This window comes from Lycium barbarum, chromosome 9 (genome assembly GCF_019175385.1).
Source record: "Lycium barbarum isolate Lr01 chromosome 9, ASM1917538v2, whole genome shotgun sequence".
Classification (NCBI taxonomy): Eukaryota; Viridiplantae; Streptophyta; class Magnoliopsida; order Solanales; family Solanaceae; genus Lycium; species Lycium barbarum.
The window spans coordinates 16,340,342-16,356,483 of NC_083345.1; the positions used below are offsets into that span (position 1 = coordinate 16,340,342).

General features: G+C 35.7%; 1 protein-coding gene across 1 annotated transcript; it reads right to left on the reverse strand.

The window, feature by feature from the left end:
- Positions 1 to 168: 168 nt before the first annotated feature.
- On the reverse strand, positions 169 to 2,445 carry LOC132610151 (large ribosomal subunit protein eL19y-like). Its single transcript, XM_060324434.1, has 5 exons — positions 2,269 to 2,445; positions 1,266 to 1,388; positions 639 to 952; positions 452 to 522; positions 169 to 359 (listed from the first exon to the last, which is right to left on the reverse strand). Exons 1-5 carry the CDS (start codon positions 2,378 to 2,380, stop codon positions 332 to 334), a joined length of 648 nt encoding a protein of 215 aa, XP_060180417.1. The 5' UTR covers positions 2,381 to 2,445; the 3' UTR covers positions 169 to 331.
- Between the last annotated feature and the right edge of the window lie 13,697 nt (positions 2,446 to 16,142).

Genomic DNA, 16,142 nt, shown 5'->3' on the forward strand with positions numbered 1-16,142 from the left:
ATCCATAATGGAACGACATTTCACTTCCAAAAACTCTGAACACATAGGTGAGCAACAGAGCAGCATAAATTGCTTGAGAATTAACGGAGTCACCTAGTGCATTCCATCTGATGTCAGAGAATGAATGACATGGCATAACTAAATATGAAATAGAGGGTGCACCGAGAATAAATTATCAAAACTCCATAGCATCTATTCAACTTCATGTACGTAAAACATTGTTTCTTAAAGTACATGAACCAAAACCCGAACATATCAAAGCTACTAAACTGGCATAATAACAAGAACAAAAAGTAGATATAGAGCCAAGCCTCCTTAAAGTCCGCCATCTTCACTTCTTTGACTTCTTAGATCCTCCCCTGCAACAACCACAATATTCATCAGACCTTGTTTCAACAAATTTTGTTTTAAGGTCCTTGATAAACTGATAGCAAGTTCATGATAAACTTACTGGGCAGTCTGGGCTGGGGGTGCTGCAGCTGCTGGTGCTGCGGCAGGTTGTACTGGCCTCTCTCCTGGTCCCTGTGAACCAGAAAAAAAGAGCTCAATTTTATTTAATGTTTTGTACTATTCACAAATTGCTGACGACTCACAACCTGACTTGCTAAAGAAAATTTACATCAAGCTCCAGCTGTTACCTGAGCCAATCGTTCTTCCCTCCTTGCGAACTTCCTTTCCCTGCTTGCCTTGTTCTTTGCCCTCCTGGCCTCAAATTGGTCAGACAAGGTCTTCTCTCTAGCCTTCTCAGCCTTTGTTTTGTGAATGTTTTCCATGAGCACACGCTTGTTCTTGAAAACATTACCCTTCACCTTCATGTACATATCATGGTACATGTGCCTGTCAATCTTCTTGGACTCCCTGTACTTGCGAAGCAAACGCCTGAGAACTCTCATCCTCCTCATCCACAGCACCTTTGTGGGCAACCTAGCCTCCCTGGTACCCTTACGCTTACCTGAGAAAAGATTTCATACATTGACTATCAAGTGCTCCAAAAAAAATTCTTTTTTTTTGTTTTTGTTTTACGGACTCCAAATCAAATCTCAGCCATTTTCCAACTGAGCCTACATTACGTAGGTTGATTGCATAAAACAATTTTCAGTTTGAGGTCTCAAGGAAGCAAATTAATTAGGTGAAATGCGCACACTGGAATACATTACATTTCAAAAGTCCTTTATATCATAATATATGGAGAAGCCTTTTTTTTTACCAGAAAACAGAGATCATTATTAGAAAAACTAGAAACAACCGATAAGAATAGGAGGTACCATATCCAGAGTGACGCCCCTTCCTCTTGGCTTCCTTCATTCTACGGGCGCGAGACCTTGAGTGAATTTTGGTTGGTTTCCTGATGATGAAACCATCCTTCACCAACTTTCTGATGTTTTGCCCTGCACCCAATGCAAACAAGAAGAATTAGAGGCAACCAATTTGTGTAGAGCCATGTCAGGTCTATCAATGTAAATGCTAGAAAATACTGATAAGTGGATAAAAGAGCACCAACACCAGCTAAGCTCAAGCTATATATTCAAACTTTTTCTGGTGTTAAGACCATTTATGTTTGCTAGACTATGAAGAAGAAGCAAATAAGTGTAAAACATCTCCCACACATTAGCATCTTTACCCTGTGTAGTACTTACATGACAAAAATTATAATTCATCAATCACTCTTTCAATTATCCTCAACCCTCCACATCAATTGACAACAGCTATATAAAATCATCTATATCTATAACACTCTGTTTCTGTTCCATTTCATTTCAATACAAAATTATTTGGCATTAAGGTAATCAACAATTCTCTAAATCTATTTGTAGTCAGGATAGCTATTTCGGCCTCAACTAGTTCAGATTGCCTCTACGGATCCTTTTTTCCATTGTGCTATAACGTTTAACAAAAATAGCTCATGATAAAAACTCAAGTTATAAAAACTAAATTAGTATGTAAGATTATCAACCAATCTATTCACTAAAACTCGAAAGAAAAATCATTTCTTGCAAAACCTATCCATATCTAACATCACAAGCTCTTTATGTTATGAAGAGAACAGCAATAGTATAGCAATGAATATCCTTATAGGTACACACGTTTAATTAACATCATAAGTCAGAACAAATAAACAAGTGATACAAAATCCAAGAAAACATTAAGGGTATAGTGAAAATAAACTAAAACAAACAAAACCCACAACAGATCTTAAATAAACATAATAAAAAGGAACCCCAAGTAAATATATATATAAATAGATAGAGAAAAAAAGATTATACATACTGGAGTTGGCCATGGAGATTTCATTGCCTTCATTAGGGTCAAGCCATACTTTTCCTCTACCACACTTTAGTACACTGGCTGCTAACCGCTTCTGTAGTTTCAGTGACACCATCTCTGCTCTCTTGGTGTAGCTGATGAATACAAAGAAAACGAAAGGGATTCAGATAAGGCTTTTTATATTCAGTCACCAGATGAGTGACCTAGGGTTTTTGATAGGGCTTCATTTTTTTTTTATTAAAGAAAATAGTAAACTTTGTTAGATCTCACTAGTCATGGCCCGTGTTGAGTGTTTTGGGCTAAAAACTCGAGCTAGATTGGGTCAAGCCCATATTTTATTAAGGTAAACTTACATGAATAGCTACTCTTTAGTAGGTCCTTACCTTTAGTAGCTACCTTTTCAATATTACCAACCATAACTACTATTTAATGAACATATGTATTTTAACGGGTGTATTTGTTTGTTTTCAAATACATATTGATTCTGTAGCTACATTTATGGGCTTTCGTTGTAATTGATGTCATTTCAACAAATTTTCAAATACATTGTGTGCATTTAAACTACATATGAAGCCAAATACATTCAAAAATCCATGTATTTGAAAACACTGTTCATATATTCAATGTATTTGAATGGATTTCAACAAAATGTCAAATACATTGTGTATATTCAAACTACATATGAAGCCAAATACATTTAAATTTCCATGTATTTGAAAACACTGTTCATATATTCAGCCAAATACATATGTTCATATATTCAACCAAATACACTGTTCATATATTCAGCCAAATACACTGTTAACAAAAACACACAAAAAACACTCAAATCCGCATATCTGAGCCATTTACCAGCTATATCTGAGATATACATTGTTCAAATATTCAGCCAAATACACTATTAACAAATACACTCAAAAAATACAAAAAACACTCAAATCCGCAGATTTGAGCCAGCTACATAAAGAAAAGAAGATTAATGATGATGTATAATTTGTGGAAGATTAGTTGGTCTACGAGTGAATTAGTTGTATTTGGATGCGCCGACGCCGAAAGTCGACTAGCTCTGGAAGCAGATCTGATTCTCTTTGCCGTTTCACGCTGCCATCTACGGCGACGCTGAGGTTCGTCTTCAAATGTTCAAAGCCGGTCTAGATGAGAAAAGGGGAGAGAGAGAGAGGTGGTTGTTTTGGTTGGGATCTGCTAGAGTCGTCGCCAGAGCTCCGGGACTGTGGCGGTGGCGGTTGTAGTGAAGAGGGAGAGAGAAAGCTTTTTAGGGTTTTGAGAGGATGGAAAATCTGAAATGGATAGTGAGTGGGAATAGAGAAATATATATGTATTTGGGTATGTATTTTGATATAGCTACCAATTGTAATTTAGAAAAGTGAATTAGCTACTAATTATAATTCAATAAAAGGATAGTTATTATTAATAATTAGGTCTTAAAAGAAGCTTCAACCAGTAAAAATTCCTTTTATTAATGCAAAACTGAAAGGGAGATCTTACCACAACTTCCCAGGAGACGGGTACTAAGGGCCCATTTGAACATACAAACATTTTGGTATTTTCAACTTTTTCTTTAAAAAATAAAATAAAATTGATGACTAGGAACCCGCAGCCGCTACATTGGGGTGCGCATAGGGTAAACTTTACTTTTGTGCAATAGCCCTAAATTTTTTAATAACTACTTCCTTTGTCTCAATTTATGTGATACACTTTCTCCAAAAGGAATGATACATTTCTATATTTAGAAATAACTTAACTTAAAACTTCACCTTTTACCCTTAATGAAATGATTTATAACTACACAAATATCTATGACTTATTTTAGACCACAAGTTTTAAAAATCTTTATTTCTTTCTGAAACTTCGTGATTAGTCAAATAATGTCACATAAATTGGGACGGAAGGAGTATTTTGATTATACAGCGTAGTCGATTTTCACTAGTTTAACCATTTTTTAAGTAAAAATAACAATCCCTCATAAATCTTTAATATCTTTTCAAGCGAAATGTACGTCCGAACACAATTTTAATTTTAAACATTTTTTTCCAACTTAACTTCAAATGGTATTGCTTTTCAAATATGACCTAATTCATATCCAAACATCTAGAGTCTAGACTAAGGGGTCGTTTGGTAGAAGGTATAAGCTGAGATATCCTAGCTTATGCCTTCTTATCCCATTTATACTGAGATTATTTTATAATGGTATTGCTTTTCAAATATGACCTAATTCATATCCAAACATCTAGAGTCTAGACTAAGGGGTCGTTTGGTAGAAGGTATAAGCTGAGATATCCTAGCTTATGCCTTCTTATCCCATTTATACTGAGATTATTTTATACCATCTTTTAGATGGTATAAAATAATCTCAATAGATGGGATAAATTAGTTCCGGGATTATAATTCCGGGATAATTTCGATTATCTACCAAACGACCCCTAAGGGTTCGTAGGTAGAATAATGTTGGTGCTAAATTTTAGTATAATGCTCCCTCTGTCTCAATTTATGTGGCACTTTTCGCTTCTCGAGATTCAAACTGCATGAACTTTAACCAATATTTTAAGATGTATTTTTCACTAAATTGATATAGGAAAAGTTGCAACTTATAGGACTTTTCATGTAGTTTTCAAATATATAAATTTTAATCTTAAAATTTTGAGTTAATGTAACCCAATTTAACTTCAAAATTTGGTCAAATTGACTCTCGAAAAACAAAAAATGCCACATAAATTGGGACGGAGGGAGTAGTTGGTTGCAATCTAAGTCTAGTAAAACTAATACAAATATTAATTATCATATTCAATTGTATTCTTATACATATATAGTAAATCATGGCATTAACAATACCAATACTTTTCCTATTCTAATACACTCTATTCAGTATTATCTAGGAATTATGCAACACATATTATTTAACACAATAAATCAAACGGTCGATAAAAAATGCTACAAGCACAACTAATTTCAACATTACTAACCTCAACGTTATTAATACACCTTATTCAGTATTATTTTTATACAATCCTACCAAACGAACTCTAAGTATTTTAAGTCCTCGTACAATCAAACCTCTCTATAACAACATCGTTGGGTCCGAATTTTTTTTGTTGTTATAGAGAATGAATATTATACACCTATAACAATATTGACATTTATATAATACGTCGCTGTTATAGGCCAAAAAAATGTATAAAATCTATTTTTCATTTTTTATTGTCAAATTCTAAGCTTAATCACACTTTGTAAAACGAAGGAAAATCGTTTAATGATGAAAATATATATATTCATATGATGTTTTTTGTCATAAATAGTGTATTAAATGATCAAATATTTGGTCAAATTTATACACTTATTATTGGTAATCATAGATATTCTATTTTTATAAAGATGGTTAATTATTATATTACCAAAAAAAGAAGATAGTTGTTATATGGGAATCATTATACAAAGAGCTCACTGTTATAAAGTTGGTTGTTGCCATTATAGGTGAAATGCTGTTATAGAGAAGTAAATATAACATAAAAGTCGGTTCCGAAAAAACTTGATTATTATAAAGAGTTGCTATTATATGGAGTCCGCAACTTTTTTAACCCAAAAAGTGACAAAAGGCACCAAAATACCAAAAAAAAAAAAAGTTACCAAAGTAACCTTTGCGCACTAATTTAGTGCGCAATAGCTAGGTTTTTTTTCACACAATTTTAAAGCTCTCAAATTCACGTTTTTTTCATACTTTGACGCAAGATTAGTCATGTTTCAAAACTCCGAAATATTAATATTTTATATAGAACTAGATATCTTTTTTTGCGGACAATAATGTCGGCTCATTACATCAAGTTTACCTAACGTTTGGATCGTCGTTTTAGGGGTTGTAAAGTGCTCTGAAGTAAGTTTTGTTTGTTTGAATCTTGTTATGTTTAGGTTTAAGTCTTTTATTTTATAAGGTTTTATTTCAAGTGTTTTATTTTTAGTCAAGGTATTACTTTTTTCGAAAGGTTCAAAATAATTCATCTAATATGAGAGGTTCAAAATATTTCATTGCAATAAACAAATAATACATCATTATTTACAATAACAAAATATTTAAAACAATACATCAAGTACGGGAGGCTCTTCTATTACGCGACATAGTTGCACCACCACGGCCTCGTAGGCTACACAAACGCTTATCATGGCCAAACTGCTTACACGTCGAGCACCTTCGATAGTATGTCCTATCCGGAACATTCATTTGATTGGGAATTCAAGTTTGTGCGTTAACCCAAATTTTACGGATACACTCCTTGTTAGCAACCATTGAAAATGGCTCGTCTGGCCAATAAGCTTGATCACCAAGTGGGTAAAAGCGGTCGGCATATGCTTTAGCGTAACTTTTGACGCAGTATTCCGATGCCGCATAACTTGATACCGTTTTTCCCATTGCCTTGAAATACTTGACGGCATGAGAACGCGGCATGTGGTATGTTTTCCACTTGCCACAACTGCACGTTCTCGTGCCCTCATAAACAGTATGTATGTTTCCCCCTTTACCATGGTAATAACCTGTTCTGATTTCATACATACGTTCAGTCAGGCTACAGTCGGTCATCTTGTGCAGCTGACTTTTTTGCTTGTGATGCTCCATCATTTTGAAAGGTTTTGGCATCCATGTCCCCTCCTGTGCTAATATGGCTCTGGCTTGCTTGGTTCTTGTCATAAACCGCTCTACAACTTGCATGAAAGTCATTCTTACTATTGCAATAACGGGTAGTCCTCGAGCAAATTTTAGCAGACCACTGAATGACTCCGAGCTATTTGTTGTGAGCATCCCCCATCTCCTGCCTTCATCAGCATGTAATGTCCATTTTTCAACTTCGATTTTCTTGAACTAAGTACATGCTTTTGGACTCACTTCCTTGATCGTCTCCATCCTCGCAAGCCATTTGTTTTGTTGATGCTCCGTCGAAGCCGCCCACATCAATTTGTTGAGCGTGCCGTTTCCATACTTCATTTGAAAATTTGCCTTGATGTGCCTTAAACAATAGCGATGGAAAGCAAAGGGATGCTGCCACCCCTCCAAAGTATCCATGCAGTGCATTATGCCTTGATGTATATCAGATAGCACGCATATGCCCATACGATCCTTAATAATATACTGCCTCAAATGTGTCAAAAACATCCCCCATGTGTTGTTGCTCTCGTTAGCGGCAATTGCGAAAGCAAGAGGGAATATCGACCCATTGGCATCGATTCCTACTGCAATGAGTAGCTTGATGTCATATGTGTCACGACCCAAACTGATGGGCCATAACAAGTGCCCGACCACTACTGGACAAGCACTCCTATGCTTGCATTTACTGCTCACTGACTATCCTGGGCCCATACATGATCTGTAACTGAGTTGTACTGTCTCCCGAACAATCAATATAAGAGACACTGCACCGGGAACTCACGGCCAACACATACATATAAACATAAACACTGAGAGTAACAGCGCGAGCTGATTTGGCCGCCACATATATACTGTACAACAAAATAAACGCCGATGAGGCTGGATAACATCACGACTACATATCACTATCTATAGACCTCTATGGAGTACAAGCTGTAGAAAGGACAGGACAAGGCCCTGCCGTACCCATATATGTACATAACAGAATAGCATACCAAAAGGGCTGTAGCTCCGGATCAATGAAGTGTACTGACTGCCGCTGAGGGGAGGTTTTACTGCGATGGATCGTCCGACTGGCTACCTGATCCTGCGGGCATGAACGCAGCGTCCACAGGAAGGGACGTCAGTACGAGTAATGTACCGAGTATGTAAGGTATGAATAATAACATAGTAAGGGATGTAAAGTATGAATAATAATAGAATGGAAATATAGAGCGTATCGTAAGATAAAAGAGTAACCTGTACATATGAGTGCCTCTTATGGCGGATGTCATGCATGCTTAGCTTTCTTTGAAAAACATTTCTTGTTCATGTATACATAAAATAGACCATATCATGTTTCTGAGGCGTCGGCTCCGATCCATTTAACCACATATGTCCCGCGTCCGGGCATCCCGTGTCCGGGATGATATCATGCATGTCATATTATACCGACTGATCAGGTGGTCATGCGTCTATAGCGCCTCACCCTTTTTCCTATATTCCCCATATACATATACATATATCATATAAGCAGCATGCATGAGAGCCCAAGAAAAGCTATAACTCTATCGGAGTGACGTAAGGTCGGTAACCTCCGATTATATTATGGAATAATCATCGCTCTATCTCACCTTGAAGGAACAATTATTTTAAGGTGAGACTATCAATGAAGAATAACATCAAGAGAAAACATAGAATAAGGTCATAAATCTCATAAGGCGTCAATTGAGATACTTTGAAGTCTTTAGAAAATAGAGTCATTCTAAAGGAATAAAATTGAGGATCAAGAAATAGCTCAATATTCTCATATTCATCTTGAATCCACAACTTGAGACTTTCAAACATGAAACCATTTTCATCATAATCATCGTAGACATATTCTCATCTTTGAGATCATCGTTGTCATTACAAAAACATGTCCGTCGTTGTAGTCATAAAATCTTACAAAATCATAAACCTTTGTTTTGGAAAAATACGGACATTTTGGAAAACATTTACGGGTTATCAGGAAGGAAATCATGCCTTGGAATCATAGACTTTTAACTTTTGATAACAAGGAAGATATGGAAACATTTATGAAGCCATAACATAGGAATCATGCCTTTGAAAGAAAGGGACGAGCCTTAACATACCTATTCGACCTCCTACTAGCTACGCTTATTCGTCTGAGCTCGCAAGTCTACATTTAAGAGGATTTACACTAACGTTAGCCTCTTTATCGCACACTTTTTCCGCGTTTCAAATCAAACTATTCTATATTCTGCCGAAAATCGGGCAGCATTTTCCCTGTTTATATGCCTAGCCCGAATTCTCAATTCAACAACCAACAACAACAATAACAATACCAACATCCATAACATCATTTCCAACGCCAAAGTATTCCATAGAATAGCCCACACGCTGTTTTCCAACTTCCATAACTAATCAACCCATTATACAATTATTTAGCGACTTTATCTCCGTAAATAAGCCTTAAATAATACCAAAAGAGAAAGATTCATACCTTTTTTCTTATTAAGACAACAATATCCTCAATATCCACGCTAAAATCCACCGCAAAACAATACTAGAATCACAACCATACGTTACCCGGACCTAAACCACTACTCCGCGACTTAAAAATTGCTCACTTTTGATTCCCTCACTTTCCCTCTTCCAATTTATGGAATTTTCTAGGAAAATCTGATGAAAAAAGGGAGTTATTACCCTTTATATAAGGGTCAAATTCGGGTCGGGTTCACTGTAGCATTTTACTATAGCAGGTCGGTTACTGTAGCACGTGTTTCTGCTCTGTCAGCTGAACTTGTAACGTCCATAATTCTCTACTCCGATGTCCTATCGACGAGCAGTTTGTTGCGTTGGAAACTAGACTCGACGAACTTCATTTTAGGCTTTTGTTTCACTTCAAAACACTTCATATGGTAAGAGATATTTGTCCCTCAATTTGGAAAAAAAATTTCACACCAAACATTACCCATCCTTTCTCCAAAGTCGTACTACTCCATTTCCTCCACTCATTTCCTTATAAAACCTTCCGGTAGACCTTATATACATCCTTCACTCATTAAATATACTTAATAATGCTTGCTCCTTATATTCCAAAGTGGTTTTACTTAACTCTAACTCAACGAACTTATGTTTCAAATTTGATAAGTGGTCTTCGAAGATACGGGGTGTAACATGCTTCCCCCTTAGAAACATTCGTCCTCGAATGTTGCATTATTGACAACCCACGACACCATCTTTGATTCGTTAGAACAATTATTTTTTCTTTAGGGTTCGATTACCATTTGCTTAAACTATAACTTAAGTCAGTCTCTTCTCATTCTTTCTTAACTCTTTTATTGCCTTCAGTCAGCTTCTTTCACTTCTTTGTCCTCATGTACATGATCGGAAATTAACTAGCATCTGTTGACACCTAATTTTGGCTCGACGTGCTTAAAATTAACGTTTTGGGGGGCCCTGATTCGTTAAAGAGCACGAAATACATTTTTACATATTTTTACATTTTTTGACAATTTATTGATGATTATCCTTATTTTAGGAAAATTTTCAATTTATTGTCATTTTACAAGAATCATTATTTTGCACCTGTACAGCGTAATATGACCATTTTTTTTGTGCAATTAATTGTTTCTTAATTTTATAGCAATACATTTTTTTTATCCTATACATTACTATTTATATTTTATACTTACATTATTATTTATATATGTATTAATCAACTATATTTTAGTACAGCCCGACAGTATAAAAAAAAATCGGAGTAATTAATTTTTAAACGCAGAGTAAAATTTGATAAAGTCAAGGTCTCATCATTTAAAAAAAAAAAAAAAAGTTGATTGAGGTGATGGGTTGGGGACAAAGGGCGGCTTCATCATTATTTTTTGGACAAAAAGGAGGGTTTGTTCACATTTTAAGGAAAAGTGGGGGTTGATTTAATCTTGGGATCCAACGCACACTTCCACACATCTACACAGCAAGACAAGGACATTTTCAGATTTTTTTCCCTCTCCCCTAAAACCTTAAACATTTTTTTATTTTTCCCCCTCATTTTTTCTCACCGCCGCCAGCCCTTCACGCCGGAGCTCCGAGCTCCGGCGAACACGAACCGCGAAATCACAACCAGCAACCGAAACCCCGTGCTTCTCCTTCGTCTTCATCACTGCTCCGGTGAGGAGCTTCTAGCTCCGATGAATTGGAGCAGTTAACAATGAGTGTCAAGCTCCCAGTCTGCTCCTTCCCTTCCTCCTCTCTACATCTCTCTTGTCTTCTTCTCCTTCACCGCAACTACGTCGTCGCGTCACCATCCACGCCGACGAGCTGGCCCATCCCCGGTGTACTTCGTTAGAGTTCCGACGAGCTCCAACTAAAAAAAAAAAACAAATTTCAGTTAATGGTTGACTTGTGGATGAATTCGAAGTAAAGTGCCATAGTTATTTTAAACACTGTCTATAAGGATTGTTCTTCAGTCGTATTTGATGCATGGAATTAATCTTTTGGGAATATGCTTGCTATTTCTGTTGGTGTTGCTCATAATGGCAATTTAGTAAATTATAAAACAACTTAGGGGTGAATTAGAGGAGAATGGTTCTATTTTTAATACTAGTAGTGATACTGAGGTGCTTTATGATGTCGATTGATCTGATAAATGGGATCTGATGATGATTTGCTTCTTTCTTGACTTATCTACTTTAATGCATTGAGGAAATCCGACCCATATCTTGACGGGGAGACCCGGTAGGCATCTGTTTGCAAACCGGTATCTTGCAGCCATGGCGTGTGTCGGTTTCTCTTTGCATGCTCATATACAGCTCAAAGTTGAGGTAATCGTGGAAAAAAAAAAGAGGATTTTTCAGGGTGGTTGACGATCTTCGGTATGCCCATGAATTCGTATTTGCTCTAATCAACAACCCTTTTTAGCTGAAAAATGAAGAAGGGACTATATAGACTCTTTAATTTATCTGCTTCTGCATACTACTAAATTTGATATTTGCAAATAGTACTTTCATGTCCCTTTATATTACAAGGTAGAAATGACACAATAAGATTGCTGCTGTTTAAGAGTTCTGAACCTTAGTGTTTTATTGATGTTGATTGATCTGAAAAATGGGTTGCGCTTGCTGTATATATATTTACTAATATGTCCTTGGTTGGCCATGACACTTGGGAATTGAGATTGTGTTTGCTGTATATACGTCTTTAGCAGAACCCCGAACAGGAAAGGAAGGGTGAATTGAAACCATGGATGCAGAGCAACTTTGATAGTATGCTGGCCGATGAAGAAATTTTCGTCGATTTCCAAGGCCTTCCATGTACAAAGACGGGTTTTTTATTTTAAGTTTATTCATTATTTCTTTAATTCATCCGATAGTTATTTATTTTCTTACTAACATTTTTATTAAGTCTCACGCAGGTATCCGGAGTTACTTTTTGAAGATGACACTCAAAAGAAGTTCAAATAGCTTCTTAAATTCTTTGTTTATATTTTCTTTTACATTCTTAAATTATGCAAGCATAAAATATAGTGAAACTTTACTTTTTTAGGGTGTAGGTTGGTTGTATTTATTTATGATCTGCTTAGGTGATTTAAATTTTATGTGTTTTAGACAAATTAATTTTAGGCAGTTATTATTTTTGTAGCTAATATTCTTATAGTTATCATGTTTCGCTAGAGTTTTAATTCAATAGCTTAGCACACTCAAGTGAATAAATAGGGTGATTTGCCTCAATATTTAGGCTTTAGAATGTACTCTCATAATTAATTGATTAGGCGTACATACTTAACTAGTTAAATTAGTTAACTCACTTCGAGTGCAAAATAATTTCATGTCCATTTTCTTTTTATACCTTTGTCACATACCCAAGTTTCTAAGTTGCACATAACCTTTTTTAAAAAAAGTAATTATTATATCACATATGTAAAAAATACATATTGCACGATTATTTATGTGAATAGTCATATTAGTTATTCTTTAGTCTAAATTCTACTAATTTTTGTAAGTAATAATCAAGCCTTTTTACACATCCCTCGAATAGTTAAATTGGTCCAGCCGGGAACCACATTTGTGGATTTTGAAGGATGCCTAACACCTTCCCTTCGGAATAATTTGAACCCTTACCTAGAATCTCACTTATTTTCGTAGACCATGTTAAGCTGCATATATTAATAATTTATAGGTACCCTAGTATACCTTAAATGCTAGGTGGCGACTCTGTACATAATTAATTATTTAGAGTCCCATAAGTTGTGCTTTGTTTAGCCTTTGGTAAAAATGAGGTGCAACAGCTTGGCGACTCTGCTGGGGACACTTAGGTTCTAACCATATGGACTCAATTTGTTATTCGAGGTATGTTATCTTTATTTGAATTTTTCCTTTATTTTACTTGCCTATATTTATTCGTCATGTATATACTTTCCCTTGTTCCCTTATTTGTTTACGTACATATCTGCGTTTAATTTCATACACTGTATTATTGCCTTTTTTACTAGCAAGTTTTATTTACCATACTCATTTTTTACTTTATTGTAAATTATGCATATTGCTTTTACTGTTTCTCTTTAATTGCTATCTTTTTGTGGTTTTATATTAATATTCATACGTGTTATCGGTTTATATAAATTGGCATTCCGTTCATATCACACTATCACACGTACACGCGAGGTGTGTTTTGCGCACCCGCGATTTTTTTTTCTTTCGTAAAATCTAAATTTTAGGAGAGTTGGCGTATGCGCGGGGTGCCCGAGTAACGGGGACCGCGTAGCCTTCTCACTCGAGTAGTCCGCTCGGGAGCCTTGTGTCATAGGAAAACCAACTCTTAGAATTCCTAGGTTACTGTACATTCCATTTTGCAGTTGTTTTTAGCTAGGTTGAATTTTATCCTTTATTTCGAACATTCTTTTCATTTTTCACATACTCTTTATTTGTTACATGTTTTGTTTTTAAATAAATATTGTGTTATTTGCTTTGCACTGCCTTAGCACTTTATCTAATTATTTTTAGTTGACTCGTGTTGAACCCTGCATTTTGTAAAAAAAAAAAAAAAAAAAAAAAAAAATCAATCATGCATTTTATACCCTATCAGCAAGAACTACGCACGCCTGATTCTCTTCTTTGATGAGATACGTAGGCAGCCCTTTTGAGTTCGGTATTCATTATTCAAAAATCACAAAAAAATTCATTATTCAAAAATCACAAAAAAAATCATTATTCAAAAAATCACAAAAAAAATTCATTATTCAAAAAATCACAAAAAAAAAAAAACTTTATTTTTGAAAAATCACAAAAATATTTTATTTATTTCTTTCTATCTTATCTGAACGAACTACGCACACCTGATTCTCATCAAAGATGAGATACGTAGGCAACCCTTTTCGGGTTCGGTACCCCTATTCAAAAAATACAAAAACATTTTTAGATTCATATCTTTGACTTGGTTGGTACTGACACAGTTGGAATGTGCATAGGAAAGAAACAAGTAACAATCAATATGATGGGGAGGACTGACTTCGTGGTAAACTATAGATTCTTATGGTACCTCTCATTCACACTTGAAAAATTCTCTTGCATGCTTATAAGACAAGAACAAAACCAATCTCATTGTTTCATGTGCATTGTGTGGTGAGCTTTAGATAGCGTTCAATTGCATTGCATTGTAATCTAGAACTTGGCCTGAATGTCTGTTGAGGCGAAATTATGAGTAACACTCAGCATAGAAAAGGATTGTAGGCCTTCTTTGACCCGTTTGAGCCTTTCTAACCTACCAAATGACATTATCCCTAGCATTCCCCCTTTGAGCCTAAAGCCTTTTCCTTGACAACCACATCATAAGCCTATACCGTTTCTGAGTGCTTACATGCACTATCTCTCTCTTGGCCCAACCTCCCTGAGCGCACTAAAAACGTGCAACCGCGGATAGAGATCTGAGCTGAAGCTTCAAAAAAAAAAAATAGAAAAAAAAAAGGATTCGACCGTCCCAGAAAAACAAAGGCTAAGAACGACCTCCAAAGCAAGAAAGAACCCACAAAAAAAAAAAAAAAAAAACTTAGTCATTCAGAATCTCGGACATACAACCCGTTATTTTTTTTTCACACTCAGGCATACAACCTGGAATTACTATCAAGACCTCGGGCATGCAACCCAGGTCAATTCCCTTAATCCCCACAGAGTTTCGGGCATGCAACCCTAAACTCAAAAAAAAAAAAAAAAAAAAAACGAAAAAAGGGCTTTAACTTGCAAAAGAGGTCGCACAAGTACAAAAGAAAGGGACAATAAAACAAAGTGTCAGAGCACACAAATACTGAGCACAGACATAGTGCAACGCTTAGGGAAGGATTAGTCACTCCTTACCCAAATAATATCCTACCCTTTTCCCAAGCCTACATTACAACACCATAACAAGCCCTACGTGATTCTATGCTAAGGTTTCTCTCATTAGTGGATACTTACATGACGACCAAGCTTATGGTATTACAATTGCAAGCATTGAACATCTTTCTGAGTTTGAGTGTACTTCTCTAGATGTCTCAAAGTTCAAAAATACTGAATATGTGTGAAAAGGGACTTTCTTTCTGGTGAGGGCACTTGAAACATGAGGATATGTATAGTTCATAATCCTTGTTTGAAGCAAAATGAACCAATCTTGTTGATCTTTAGGTATGTCTGAGGTACCACTTGAAGCTATAGGAATTACCAATAAGTCGATCTTGGTTTGTTGGACGATAAATAATGGTGAATTCTTATGCACAATACTAATTGTTGGTACCAACTGAAGTCGGGGCATGTTATATCAATCATTGTTATTATTAAAAAAAAAAAAAACAATTTGCTGGATTTTGCTTTCGTGATTTTGTTATTTTTCTTAATTTTTTATTTTTTATTGTTGCACAGTAAATATAGTTCAATGTTGTTGTGTTGTTACTAACTCTATGAGGTATCCATATCTGGTCTTACCATGAAAGATCTTCGTATTTCTCCGCTGAAGCATGAAATTGGGAGAACATTTTTTTGGAGCTTAAAAAAAAAAAAAAAAAAAAAAAAACCGCAAGTGCACATCGCATTTCGCGGGAAGTATGCAAATTTTTGTTTGTTTTCTAAACTGGGACAAAATTTTTGAGGGGGCCCTCAAAAATTCCACCAATGGCGCATTTCGAGAGAAAAGGCATTGGCTCGTCCAGCCCCACAATAGGACATCGAGGGCGTCATAGTCTAAAGGCATCATTCTTATCGCCTAAAGACACCAT